General features: G+C 27.5%; 2 protein-coding genes across 2 annotated transcripts in view; both read right to left on the bottom strand.

Annotated features, from left to right (window-relative positions):
• Positions 1 to 9831: 9831 nt before the first annotated feature.
• On the bottom strand, positions 9832 to 13227 carry Grx3 (Glutaredoxin 3). The gene is made up of 7 exons (XM_015518681.2): positions 12904 to 13227; positions 12517 to 12619; positions 12293 to 12454; positions 11977 to 12225; positions 11784 to 11899; positions 11148 to 11258; positions 9832 to 10192 (listed from the first exon to the last, which is right to left on the bottom strand). Exons 1-7 carry the CDS (start codon positions 12945 to 12947, stop codon positions 10009 to 10011), a joined length of 969 nt encoding a protein of 322 aa, XP_015374167.1. The 5' UTR covers positions 12948 to 13227; the 3' UTR covers positions 9832 to 10008.
• A 584-nt stretch (positions 13228 to 13811) lies between these two features.
• The window catches only part of LOC107169065 (uncharacterized), a 4249-nt gene continuing 2900 nt past the window's right edge, over positions 13812 to 15160 (bottom strand). Inside the window, exon 7 of the mRNA XM_015518682.2 lies at positions 13812 to 15160. This exon is cut by the window's right edge and continues 83 nt beyond it. Coding sequence (XP_015374168.2) covers positions 14700 to 15160 — 461 coding nt within the window. The 3' untranslated portion in view covers positions 13812 to 14699.

Below are 15160 nucleotides of genomic sequence, written 5' to 3'. Positions count from 1 at the left end.
TTGTATTAACTAAAAAAAGTTATTATTCTATTTGTAAATTAAGAAGTTTGTAATGTTAATGAGTATAAGTTTATAATTATAATTTATAACCAAGTTGTATGTGCACACAACATTAATGTGCAAATTTCTAGAAATATTATATTAAATTATGTAAATACAGTTATGTGTAAAAAGAATAAAACCCAGGAGGTACCAACTCAAAATTTACAAAAATGCTTGATTAATTAAACAAAAATGGTATATACAAATAATAATAACATAATATAAAGCATTATATATCAGGTGTGGCTAACTTGTGGCTCGCGTCATAATCGTATTCGGCATGCATGTTATTAAAAAAAAAAACAATATTTCTTATCAACGATAAAATTATAAAAAAATTAGTGCCGTCATGGGACACAGGGTAGAAACGTAGTTTCTTTGACAGTCTTATAGCTTATAGGTTACAGATTAATTTCAGTGAAACTATTCGAAATGAAAGTAAATATTATGTTATCAGGTTTTTTTTTAATTTAATAATTCATCGAAATTACGAACATTGAAAAATACATTAAATTATCATTATTGTTCATATTCAATCATCGAAAGCAAATGATTCGTTGTCATTAAACTATCGCGAAACCTTAGCACACACTGAGCAATATTGTCAACACAACACGCACCGCGGAGAAAAGGTCGATGACATCGGAGCCCGAAGCAATCAAACAATACAACGCAAAATAATATGATAACCGAAAAACCCAGATTCGTCAACACTGTCACAAAAATGATTTTATAATATTTAATGTTGTTTATTTTATTATGAACAGTTTCTATTGTAATACCATAATAATTTATAATAACAATAACAATTAATAATAATAGTATCAAGGGTTTCTAGCTACCTGCAATTTGACCTTTTTTCTTTTGTGCGTGTTTTATCGGCGGCGACGTGTAGATAGATAATAACAACGTAGCCCACCGAAGAGCGAGAGGGACAGGAGTATAGAAAAAGCGGTAAAAAGTAAGAGAGATAGCGACCAACGCTTTTATTTTCATTACGGACGGTTTTTCTGGGCTAGGGTCCCTCCGCTCACATCGCGCCATAAGAAACTACGTTTCCAAATTCGGTGATACACGACTGCGGAAGGATCTTATCAGGGCTACCTTTTTAAAACACGATTGCGGACGATTATACTTTAATGATGGACACCCAAAAATGACACGATTGCGGACACAATATGTTGCCAAATTTATAAATAATACTTCGATAATGTGGGAATATGGGAATTCTGAGCGTATTAAAATAGCAAATGTAGTTTGCAGTTACAAGTCATTTCTGTTAAATAGGTACTGCAGTAATAGCTGCACACTCGTAGACCGTAGTTATAGTGTTCTATTATATAGTGTTATTTAAGAACTACTAATGGAGCAGAAAGTTTTCACCGAACATACAATAGCCAGTTTCATAATACCCATCCTCCGATTCATTTAGTTATATCGGTTTTAAAAGAAACTCAAGCAGACACTGAGACAATAATTTCATCAATAAACAAAGGTTGAGAAAAATCGGTGGCTAAAAATTATTTAGATAGAATTAAATTAACGATTCAGAGCTATGATGATTATAAAAATCACAAAAACATATTAAAATATTTAAAAACAATTAGTTATAATTACGTAGGGAAAAAAATATAAATATAAATTTTGCTTTTCAAGCGCTTGTTTTTTGCTTTTTTTTATTTTTAACTAATTTGTCAATTATCATCATTAATATTTGTATTATTATTATTCCTATTATTAGCTATATAATATAATATTATCTAATATCTTAAACCGCGTTGTAGTCGGTTCTCACTAGCCATTCAAACGATAGTCGATAAGCCTATCATTAAATTGATAATCGTTAGGCTCGTTAGACTGCGTTGCACAACTTGGCAACGTTTCAATAAATTTCGTCCGGAGTCATGTCATTTTTTGGGTGCAATATAAAACCTTTTGTCATACAGTGGCCGTCCGCAGTCGTGTTGCAAAAAAGGTAGAGCGTCCGCAATCGTGTTTCACCCTCCAAATTATATCTTTTTTTTTTTTTTTATTAGCTATTAGTATAAAACTATGATAGCTCAACATTAACAATCCATACATTATACATTATAAAGCCAGCATCCAATATGAAGGAAATTACTAATTTAATGGCGGTAGTGGATTTTGTGTTTAGTATGGAGTAGATATTAAAAGGGATATTAAGGGTTTTAAATATGTTAACTAGAGTAATGCGTTTTGTCTGAAGGGCAGGGCAGTCGAATAGTATATGGGATAAGTCACAGATACATTCATTTAGGTGAAGTGTGCAGAATGGAGAATCATTAAGGCCAAGTTTGAAGGAGACGCTGGGTAGAAGGTAATATCCAATACGTAGACTATTAAATTGTACAATATATGATCTATGTAAATGTAAGTAATTAAACCAGGTTTTTTTAGAATATTAGGTGTGATATTTCTGTATCTTGAGACGAATTCTGCAGGTAGGTTGTTCCAGAGAGAGAACCAAGTGTTGGTGGAGTGTTGTTTTATCAGAGGTGTGAAGTCCGAATGTGGGAGAAGAGAAAAAGAAGGAAAGATGAGATTGAAAGAGGATTTAGCGAGATGCTCTGCAACTTCATTACCATGAATACCTGTGTGGCTAAGAACCAAAAGGAAGTTGATGTTTTAGTTTTTTTGATTTAAGGTAAAAATAAGGAACTTAATGCGAAGGATAAGTGGAGACAAATGAGAATTAAATGGGTTTGAATTTAAGGCTTGGAGACACGACATAGAGTCTGAGACACAAATTATATCTTATATATCAAAGTAGTATATAAAGGATCATATCCATGACATAAAAGACTATAATATTATGCCTATATGAATAGTTTAATTAATTTAAAAACGCATTTTTTGTTGTTTTTTTTTTTTAGAGGGTATTTTAATACTTTTTTTTTCATAATATCTATAAATATGACAGTTACGTGCATTTTTGATTTGTTCTTTCAGTTCTTTGATATTGTATACCATCTTAAATAAGTTTATGATATCGTGTAGATACTTACACGGTTGTACACTCTACACAATGTGCTTCAACTTTGAGTTAACCAAATATAATTATATATATGTTTCACCAAATCATAATTTCATTATGTGTGTTTTACATCATGGTGGCCAGCATTTAAACATGGAATTGCAGTAGAAACGAGTCCAAAATATACATTTATTTGAAAATTAAAATGTATTATTTAAATTACTAGGTCACTTAGTTATGTAAAATAAAAACTATTTAATTAATTATTCAAAAACCATATGTTTACATATAACCATATATTTAGTAAAATATTACAATATAAGTACCAAGGTCCAAGGTACCTATATGCAGATGTAGAGGGAAAAGGTTTCAAGTTCCTTCGGTTAATATTATTTGTACCTATTACAACAAAATGCATAGCCACAATTATCGGAGGGTCAACTACCCCGGGGCGACAAATATTTGAGGATAAACATGAAATAAAAAATTAAGGGTGGAATATTTTAGTTGGCCTCGGGGTGGTAGCATAGCTTAACGCACCACTGAAAACTTTAAGCTTTTTTTACTCTGTAGCAGTATACTGACACGCATAACTACAGTTGTATTTAGACCCTACGAGTACGTTAAGTAAAACTTATAATGATTAATGGTTAAGAATTTTAAATTTCTGAGAATACAACAAAAATACAAAATATTAGATACCGCGGTATATAGCTATGTCATCGGTGAACGCGGTAGATTTCTAGAAACTCTAAGACTTTATAAATATTTATAATTACTTCTATGATAATATACCTATAAAAGTATAAATCTGTGGCAACAGCTAATTTAATATATTCTGTTCAGCCTGTTCGGGCAAATGAATAATATTTTCATTTACTAACATCCATTTCAGAGCGGTGACGATGATGCGTTTAGCGTTATTAAACGCACTGCAATAACAGAAGTTTCACTAGAAGAATCCATATTTTTGTAAGTTTTTTAATATTCTTTTGTTGCGAATAGTCTAATTCTAATATATTATTATAAATATTTCGAATAGGACCAGCGCCGTGAACACTAAAGCGCGCAATACATAAAATACACGAAGCAACGATACAGCAGCTCGGCAGTTGTCAAGTATTTTTTTATTCATTATTTGTATGCCGCCGCACATTCGTAGAATATTAACACTATTTTTTCTTTTTAATAGTATAATAAATAGTACACTCTAATGCCACTTAAAATTCGACGAATATTATTTGAATATATCACGCGAGTACATTTTGTTCTAAACAGAAAGTATTCAGATTACCTTACCCAATCAAAAAAAATAAATAAATATGCTTAAAGTAGGTAAATAAATCGTGGGTATACCCATGAAATATTGTAGATTTTACAATTTATGAACTTGTGAACTAGTTTGTACGGTTCAGTTTGGCACGCGACTACCATTAATTATTGTTTTATTGTTATTTACTTATAATTATTATTATCGACGACTGACGTATAGAATATATATAAAGCCTGTCAATAAAAAAATTGGTGGGACATGTCTGTACATATTTACAATAGTGATTTTCGCATTGATAAATAATTAATGAGTAATGACCATCATTAAACATTCGTATTTAAATTGTATTTTAAATTCAATATTTATAACATTGTTCTTCCATTATTATATTAGTCTTAAAAAAGTATCCAAAACAAATAAATAAGACGCAGCTAAGCACCGTTTGATAAAAACTAGAAATTAATTTATGTATAGAAACTGACAATAGACAAATATTATTATAAGACAGCTTATTGAATTACATTTTTACGAGGTTTATTCGCGGGCAACATATTATTATTATTAATGCCGATCGGAAATGAACTAATTAAATTTAAAATATTCATGAATAGCTTAAAATAATATATAATCTACTTAACCAATACAATTAATTTATTAACTAAACTTTTTTTTATTCATTTTGAAATTATTAATTATTTCTGCTTCGACATCTGTGGCCATTAGCAATTGTGTGACTGTAAAAATGTATGGACAACTTCGTTGTCTGGATTTGGACCAAGACTTCTTCCGATGTAATGGCTTATGTTAAGTTATTCTCTTAGTTTTTTTTTTCATATATGTTGCATTATATGAAGATGTGTTTGATTGTGCTTGGCATATTGTAGGTGGGTCATCTTTCACCATAATTAATTAATTATAATAAATATGAATTAGTTCATAAAACAATATATTTTAGTAAAAATACGCATGTGCTTCTAACATTTAAACACCATCTTAATCAATATTCAAATAATTTAAAGTTATACATTATTTCAGTATAGTTATCGCATTTCATTATTTCAATGAACAAATTGTATACACGGACATATTTGATATAAAAGTTGTATAGGTAATAATATATTATATCTGTGGATTTATCTAATTGATTTAATATAATATAATCTATGGCGATTATCAAAGTCGTTGTGGAAGACGCAGTCGATGAAAGATTCTAACATTTCAATTAGATAGCAAAGCAGAAATGAATGAAAAACATCTTGCTTTCCGTATGATTTTTATTTTTTCAAAAAATCACATTATTTTTAAACTTCAATTATTCAGCAGTATCTGATGCGTTTCCGTGTCAGCGTCGGAGTGCATACACGTCGCGGATTCCAACAAAGCCCGAAATAATTTTTATTTAAGGCAAGTTTGTTATTTCATACCTATTCTTTTGAGGTTTAAAATTCAAATTGAGGTACACGTTCGTACACTTTTACAATGGTGATTTTTGAAAACAGTTCTTCACCTATGCATTTTAAACTAAAAACTTAAATACTTGCAAACGTTATGACTTTTTTAAATATAGTGAAATACTCTCTTAAACTCAAAAAATCAGACTTATTATTGATTTTTAGACATACTAAAATATGGCAGTATTGAATTTAAGCTATATGTTCATTTCTGTGCCATATTATATCCAATTGTGGAAGTATTGAACTTTAAATTACCAACAAATAATAAAATATAATTAACTGTTAGTTTTTTTAAATTTGGTTAAAATTATTGTATTATAATTTATAATCGTACTGGTAATTGGTAGGTACAACAATTAGTCATTTATTAGTTGTATAGGTATGTAATCAATATCATTAATAATAATTTACTTCAAAACACTAAAAAAAAATAAAATACATCTAGTCTCTAAGCCAACAAGCTTATTTTTATGTATCAAAGTAACCAAAAAATAAACAAATAATAATAATAATAATAAAAAAAAAAACTATGAAGATAGTGATTAATTTATATAACAAAATTATACTTATTTTTATTTTCAAAGTCATAAGGAAGCATGATATTATTAATCATAAAATCAAGATAATTATATTAAATCTTTTCTTTTTTATTATTATATTTCAAAAAAGTATTACCTATATTATTAAAATCTCTAGTCTTGTTGTTTAAAAGCATTTGATAAGTTTATAGTTAGGTATCATCAATATTTTTTTTAACTTGTCACATTATTTGTTTATTTTTTCACTATTGTAAATATGTACAGACATGTCCCACCAATTTTTTTATTGACAGGCTTTATATATATTCTATACGTCAGTCGTCGATAATAATAATTATAAGTAAATAACAATAAAACAATAATTAATGGTAGTCGCGTGCCAAACTGAACCGTACAAACTAGTTCACAAGTTCATAAATTGTAAAATCTACAATATTTCATGGGTATACCCACGATTTATTTACCTACTTTAAGCATATTTATTTATTTTTTTTGATTGGGTAAGGTAATCTGAATACTTTCTGTTTAGAACAAAATGTACTCGCGTGATATATTCAAATAATATTCGTCGAATTTTAAGTGGCATTAGAGTGTACTATTTATTATACTATTAAAAAGAAAAAATAGTGTTAATATTCTACGAATGTGCGGCGGCATACAAATAATGAATAAAAAAATACTTGACAACTGCCGAGCTGCTGTATCGTTGCTTCGTGTATTTTATGTATTGCGCGCTTTAGTGTTCACGGCGCTGGTCCTATTCGAAATATTTATAATAATATATTAGAATTAGACTATTCGCAACAAAAGAATATTAAAAAACTTACAAAAATATGGATTCTTCTAGTGAAACTTCTGTTATTGCAGTGCGTTTAATAACGCTAAACGCATCATCGTCACCGCTCTGAAATGGATGTTAGTAAATGAAAATATTATTCATTTGCCCGAACAGGCTGAACAGAATATATTAAATTAGCTGTTGCCACAGATTTATACTTTTATAGGTATATTATCATAGAAGTAATTATAAATATTTATAAAGTCTTAGAGTTTCTAGAAATCTACCGCGTTCACCGATGACATAGCTATATACCGCGGTATCTAATATTTTGTATTTTTGTTGTATTCTCAGAAATTTAAAATTCTTAACCATTAATCATTATAAGTTTTACTTAACGTACTCGTAGGGTCTAAATACAACTGTAGTTATGCGTGTCAGTATACTGCTACAGAGTAAAAAAAGCTTAAAGTTTTCAGTGGTGCGTTAAGCTATGCTACCACCCCGAGGCCAACTAAAATATTCCACCCTTAATTTTTTATTTCATGTTTATCCTCAAATATTTGTCGCCCCGGGGTAGTTGACCCTCCGATAATTGTGGCTATGCATTTTGTTGTAATAGGTACAAATAATATTAACCGAAGGAACTTGAAACCTTTTCCCTCTACATCTGCATATAGGTACCTTGGTACTTATATTGTAATATTTTACTAAATATATGGTTATATGTAAACATATGGTTTTTGAATAATTAATTAAATAGTTTTTATTTTACATAACTAAGTGACTAGTAATTTAAATAATACATTTTAATTTTCAAATAAATGTATATTTTGGACTCGTTTCTACTGCAATTCCATGTTTAAATGCTGGCCACCATGATGTAAAACACACATAATGAAATTATGATTTGGTGAAACATATATATAATTATATTTGGTTAACTCAAAGTTGAAGCACATTGTGTAGAGTGTACAACCGTGTAAGTATCTACACGATATCATAAACTTATTTAAGATGGTATACAATATCAAAGAACTGAAAGAACAAATCAAAAATGCATGTAACTGTCATGTTTATAAATATTATTTAATATTTAATATAGGTATAATATTATAGTCTTATATGACATGGATATGATATACTTTGATTTTTAAATGGCTAGGTTAGGTATTTGTATTTGTATTTTAATTAAATTTCACTGTATTTTCCAAAGCCGAAGAAATAGATTTAATTTTATAGCGCTTTATGACACGTTGATACCTTAAGCAAAATTGCTCTGGATCAACTATTTTTCTCTTGTATACTTCTGGAAAAATTGAAAACACATAAAAAGAGCTTCGTGAATCTACAAAATGGATACTACATATTACACTTTGCAGTGTACACTTTCGGAATCCATGGACTTCCATTTACCTTGAAAAATAACATAAACCTATTATTTTACAAGTAAACATTTTAATAAAATAATCTTATAAGACCTATGGTTAAATATCTATTTTCTATAGCTAAATTTCATAGTATTAATAATTATTAGGGACATAGAAATTGGGTAAATACACTTGATAGTGGATCACTATTATATTGTGATAGTCAATAATATTAATTGAATTTAAGTTATATAACAAAAAAATCATATTTTTATTAGACATTTTCGGTGTGCTTATTCGCAAAATAATATAATAAGAATTTATCTGATATAAATCTAGGTGGGTACTTATATTCTAAAATAATAGATCGGTATACAAAGACTTAACATTATCTCAAATAATACATCTCAGAAACATCAAATAATATGTGCTCTAATTATAAAATATTAGTTTAACAAACATCACAAACATCAAAAGTAGGTACTTACTCGGTTAACTACTTGTATTCATTTTTCTTTGAAGTCTTTTTTCATATTTTTGATTAGGAAACGTGTAAAACTTAATATTTTGGGTGTTTTTATACATATTATTACAGTGATCACACTTGATATTTTATTACTTTTACTCATTTTTAAATATTAGGTCAATTATAGACAGATTGATACAACACAACAAACAACAAACAACTGACAAGTCAATAATCAATTGATTAGTGATCCTAACCTAACCGAATGTGCCTACCTATGGGTTTTTATTGAGGTTTATATTGTATTTAAGTTATTTTTTGGCGAAATATGCATTTATTTACAATTTTTTTCAATTTATTATTCTATAATCAATGATAATAGTAATAAGTGATACGAACTTGGATAAATGTGCCTAGAAAATACATAATAAATGATTTGATGAATTTAAATAATATACAGTTCATTGATGAAGGAAATATAATTTACATTATAATAATAATACTTAGACTAGAGAATGTAATTAACTACCATTAAAATTATTTTTTTAATAATAAAGATCTAATAGATAATAATCGAAACCAAAACCACTATAAAAACATCTATAGATTAGGTTTAACTAAGCTTAAGTACTCAATTAGTAAATACTAATACTATATTATAGTTCATACTAAGTAAAAAATTTAAGTATAGAAGCATAATAATTACTTTCTTTTAGGTTTTTGATACATGTGAACAAAATGAAGTATTGATTTTACAACAGTTGTATTATTATATTCTCTATAAATATTTGTTCAGGTAGAGGTTTAAGTGAAAAGCTACATTATAAATTAATGAGTAACAAGCATGAAAAATTGGGTTTAATAAAAAAAAAGTATTATAAAATATTATTAGGTAAAAAATAAATAGATCAAAATTAACATTAAAGAACTTTATTAATAGTAAATACAAATCATATAATTTTGTAAATTTAAACACTATTACAATATTTTCCTTATGGCTGTAGTTCTGATAATTATTTCTACGCCAAATTAAATTCAACTATATCAATCAATCAATTGAAAAAAAAGTAACCAAACTATTTTTTGTTTTTCTATACTTCTCCTTTTAGAGTAGCAATTAACTCTCCGCCTTCCTTCAATTCTTTAATTATATCCAAACCTCCAATCAATGATCCTTTTACGTAAACTTGTGGGTATGTTGGCCAATCAGAATAAACTTTTAATCCTTGTCGAACCTCTTCATCAGACAAAATGTCAAATGTTTCATAATCAATGCTAATATAAATAATTTTATATCAATAATAAGTATTAACCTAATGATATTTTACAAAATTGTATATTTGTATGTATACTAATAGTCAGTGGCGCCGAACCTATAACCCAAGAGGGGCGACCTCCCCACTTTTTTCGGTGGGTGGGGTCGTAAGGGGGCCGTGGATACACCAACAAACTATTTATGAATTATGTTCTTACCTCCTAACTTCTAAGCCATTAATATGTATGGACATATGGTATTTGTATCAAATGCAGCACTGTAGCAGGCCGTAAGGAATAGCGACTAAGATCATGAGGATAAACAACTAGCCTGAGTTAGTGAGTAAAGTTGGCTGACAATTTATTAATATGAAAAAACTTATTAATAACATACGCACCACCTGCATTGGTATTTGGTACTAATAAATAATAATAAAATATTATTTAAGTCAGGTGTTAAGTTAAAAGTATTTCAGGTATGTAGTCATGTAGATATGTATAAAATACGTTATACTTGTTTGGCTGTTTAAAAAAATTTGGTAAATTATAAATTAATACATTTTACTTTATATTTGTTAAGTTGAAACTAGTTGTGAATACTCATTAGGAATGATAAAATGAAAATGAAAATAGAGTCAAAATAAGCCTCCCCAAAATATTTGAGCTAGTTACGCACTTGTGCTACTAAATATTGCAGTTAAAAAATTGTAATTTAAAGTTGTTTGAACTATGAAAAGTGCTTACTATGGGTGATTGTGGTTGAAAAAGTGGCATCATGAATAATTTAAAAGTATTAGTCTACAAAGTGATTTTAGATTGTTGAATACTTGAATTAGGGGTGGGGGGCAAAGCCCCCCCCCACGTTTTTATTTTGTAAACAGGGGTGGTGGTTCGTATAACTTTTTACTTGCCCCCCCTTTTAAAATATCGTTCAGCGCCACTGCTAATAGTAATTAACACTATATTTAATACTTACCCTGTTTGGTTTAATATTTGGATCAACTGATTGCTAAATCCACAGCGAGCAAGTTGTTTGTTGCCTTTAATAAATACCATAACATCAGATTTATGTGTAAGTAATTTAAGTCTAAAACAAACAAAAAAGTAAATCAACAATTTAAAAATAATAGTTAAAGATATAATCCATTACAGATAATAATTGTGTCATAAATAATGTCAAAGAATGTAATTAATGAAAGTCAACTAAATTGTTAAATATATTCAAATATAAAGAATTTAATATCAAAAAAGAATTCACCGAGCAGATGTAACAACAAAATGTATGGTTTATAAAATAAATCAATATTTTTTACTCTTATTATTTATATTAATAATAAATTCAGAATATAAATACAAGAAAAATATTTTTAACATATGTCATACATGTTGAATTGTTAGTTGTAAAACTATAAAATATTATTAATATTAAAGTTATTATTATTTCTTTTATGTAATGACATTAGTATGCCATACAAGTTGTTCTTACTCCTAATGCATGTCAAGAGATGATTCATATTAAAAAATCAAAATAACCTTAAAAAAGATATATTTCAACTATAAAAGAAAAACATGGATATGTTCTAAAAAAATTATAAAAAAAAGAATAATTCACCTGTCGTTGAGGTTAGCTTTACTGTTTTCTAATTTTAAAAGATCATTTAGCTCACCATTTTCTTTCAATTCCTTCACAATATCTAATCCTCCAATTAATTCACCATTTATATAAAGCTATCAAAAAAATAAAAACATATATTTTGTAAGATAATATTACAATATTTATCTCTGCAAAATTTCAATTAATTTACCTGAGGATATGTCGGCCAATTTGAATATGTTTTTAATTTTTCTCTAACAACTTGATCTTGGAGTATATCAAATGTACTAAAATCGGCACCAATTTCTTTAAGTAAATTTACAATTGCTGTACTGAACTTACATTTAGGCTCAGACTTTGATCCTTTCATAAAAAGCATGACGGGAGCAGAATTTATCAATGACTTCAGTCTTAAATTTATGTTTTGCTCTTTTTGATCTGTTTTGTCACCTTTAGTTAGCTAAATATGTAAATAAATAATAAGTAAAATATTTCTACATTTTAGCTATTAATAAATTTAAAAGTACCAGTGCTTGAATTTTATTATTTAGCTGTATTGGATCAGCACCATCTAATACATCAACTTGAACGCCATTACGAAACAGTATAAATTTTGGTACAGCAGATACATTATATTTTAATGATATTTCTGCAAAATCTTCAGCTAAACACTTTGCAATTTTAACATTCTAAAATATTCAAAAAATATTTTATTGGATTTTATTTATGCAAATATTATTATAAATGTTACCCGGAATTCATCTTCTAGAGCTAAATCCGCAAGAATGTTGTTCATGTGCTGGCATGGCTCTGACCAATCGGCATAAAAATGAACAACTGATAACCCATTTGATCTGAAAACCAAAAAATATTGTATTATTTTACAAATTCTTCATAAAAAAATGCATAGATTTTTAACGAATAAAAACTACATAAAGTTTTAATAATATAATATGTTATTATATTGTGTTCTTATCATTTTTTTTTCACTATTGTCTAAGTACATTTGGGATACACTTAATGTCTAAATTTTACCTAAAAATTCACAATATATGTTATATTTCATTATATTCACTCAAAAGCATGTTTAACCGTTGATTTAAATAGATAAATAACATATTTATATATATATACATACTTCAAGGCGTCAAATTCTGCGTCTGAAGTGATAGAAGTCACCATTTTACTGTCGCTATAGGTGAGTTTAGACAGTTACGAAAAAAATCACTAGTAGAACAGATGAATTAGGATAAATTTCTCTTACTTCTTAATTTTTAAACAATGTGATGATTTTCTTTAAATTTACTTCACTAAAAAAATGTAGGTAGCACAGTAGCAACGTATTTACACTTTGTGTAAAGTTACAATTTGTCACTCGACAATAATATCAATTATTTTAATTATTAAATAATAAATTCCGGTCCGCACACTTCACAGATTTATAGATAATAAAAATTAATATTTTGATAATACCGACAATATCGTGAACGACGTGAACACTAACATCTTATAAAAAATAGTCCATAGATAATACATTACTTGTTATCAGTTTATCACGGACTAAAATGTATTAGTTTTATGAAATTATTCAAAATGATAATGAAACAAAGGATAGAATTTTTTAATATTTTTTAACTTATGAAATCGGATAAGATACACTAGGTACTATGAAGTATGAAGATCTATAAAGAATTACAGAATCTATAAACTTAATTTTATTTGAGTTAGTTTATTATTTCGCTTCTTGTGATGCACATGATAATCATTCATTAATGAACTTCATATTAATTTTAACAATTTTTTACCGCAAAAAATACATATATCTAACCAAAAAAAATTGTTTTTACTTATTAATTAAATACTCAAAAATTAAAATTTTATTTAAAATGTTAACGGCTAATTTTATTTTTAAATATTTAAAATTTCTAGAGTGGGATTGACATGAGTCATAGAGTGGACTTAACCACACCATCTAAAAGGGTGGTCGGTGAGCAAATGGAGAGAATCCCTCAGCATTATATAATAAAAATAAATACACTGAAGTGATAAAATTTAGATTCATTTGATTATTTTCATATTAACTAAAATTATAAATATTAATTTTTTATCAACCAATTGTGGCTTAAATAAGCAGTCAAAAAAATGTCTTTTATAAAAAAGTAATAATTTATAGTAATAGTTGTAGCAATTTTTATGATTGCATAAGATTTTTGAAAAATATTAAAAACTCACAATAATTAAAGTTTGAACATAAAAATCTACATTGTGCATGTCAAAATAGTATAATATCATTGTTAACATCAAAATCAAGTATTTTATAATTAAGATAAATGCTACATAGAAACTTTTTGTCATACAAGTCTTTAACAAACTATCTTTGCACTCGGAAAATCACGTTTACCTTGTTTAGTTTATTAAGTAAATCAGCCTATTATGTTCAAGCCATCAAGTTTCTTAATAGACGATTCACTCTAATTTTTAAACTAAACAAGCTAAATATGGTCTGCTAAGTATAAGTATGCTTTGTAACGTGTTTGTAAGAGGAAGATAACAAATGACTGTTTAGTATACTCTTAAAATAAATTGAAATAATTTGAAATCAACAACATAAAAAACTTTTTTTTTAATACAAATTTCAAATTTTAACAAAATCAATAGTTTATTACAAACTATGAAAGTTACATTATTAACTAAATTTAACTATAACAATAAAAATAATCCTTTGATAACATATGAGATACAAAATTATAAATTTTTTCATTTTAAGTTATTTATTATAAATACATTTTTTTCTATACATTTGTAAAAAAATATCCATTATTTCTTTTAAAATAAGCTGTCAGCCTTATATAACAATAAATATAATATATTTACAAGAATATATGTTCTATGATCACATTTATGTAAAATAATCATACTTGACTAGGATTTTTATTATAATTTCTTGAAAATAGAAAGTATTAATCTTCTATTTTCCATTTGACTGTGCTGTATGTCAACTAGCATATTTCTCAACTGTTCATGTTTGTACGCATCACTAGCTTCTTTTCTTTTCATATAACTAACAAACCATTCAGGTGGTTGATCTGATTTGTTACCATCATGTGCAAGTGTTAGAGAACGAGCACTTTCATTCTCAATAATGCTACTCATCACACTCTGTATCCCATAGAAATATGGCCAATGGGTTTTGGGCCTTTTACTGATACCAGCCACTCTGCGGTTATATGCTCTCACTAAACTATTCCATTTATTCTCTAAATCTTGTTCAGTCAGTAAAACTATGCCGATACGACGAAATTTCTTTAAAACTACTGTCCAAATTGAATTTGGTTTACGTATCCATCTTTTCACTTCATTTTCTGCATCTGAGCGTAAATGTATTAACTTGCGAG

Source organism: Diuraphis noxia, unplaced genomic scaffold, assembly GCF_037042655.1.
Source record: "Diuraphis noxia isolate RWA-SAM2 unplaced genomic scaffold, SU_Dnox_SAM2 contig0005, whole genome shotgun sequence".
In the NCBI taxonomy this organism is placed as follows: Eukaryota; Metazoa; Arthropoda; class Insecta; order Hemiptera; family Aphididae; genus Diuraphis; species Diuraphis noxia.
This window is presented reverse-complemented; position numbering and strand designations above follow the sequence as displayed.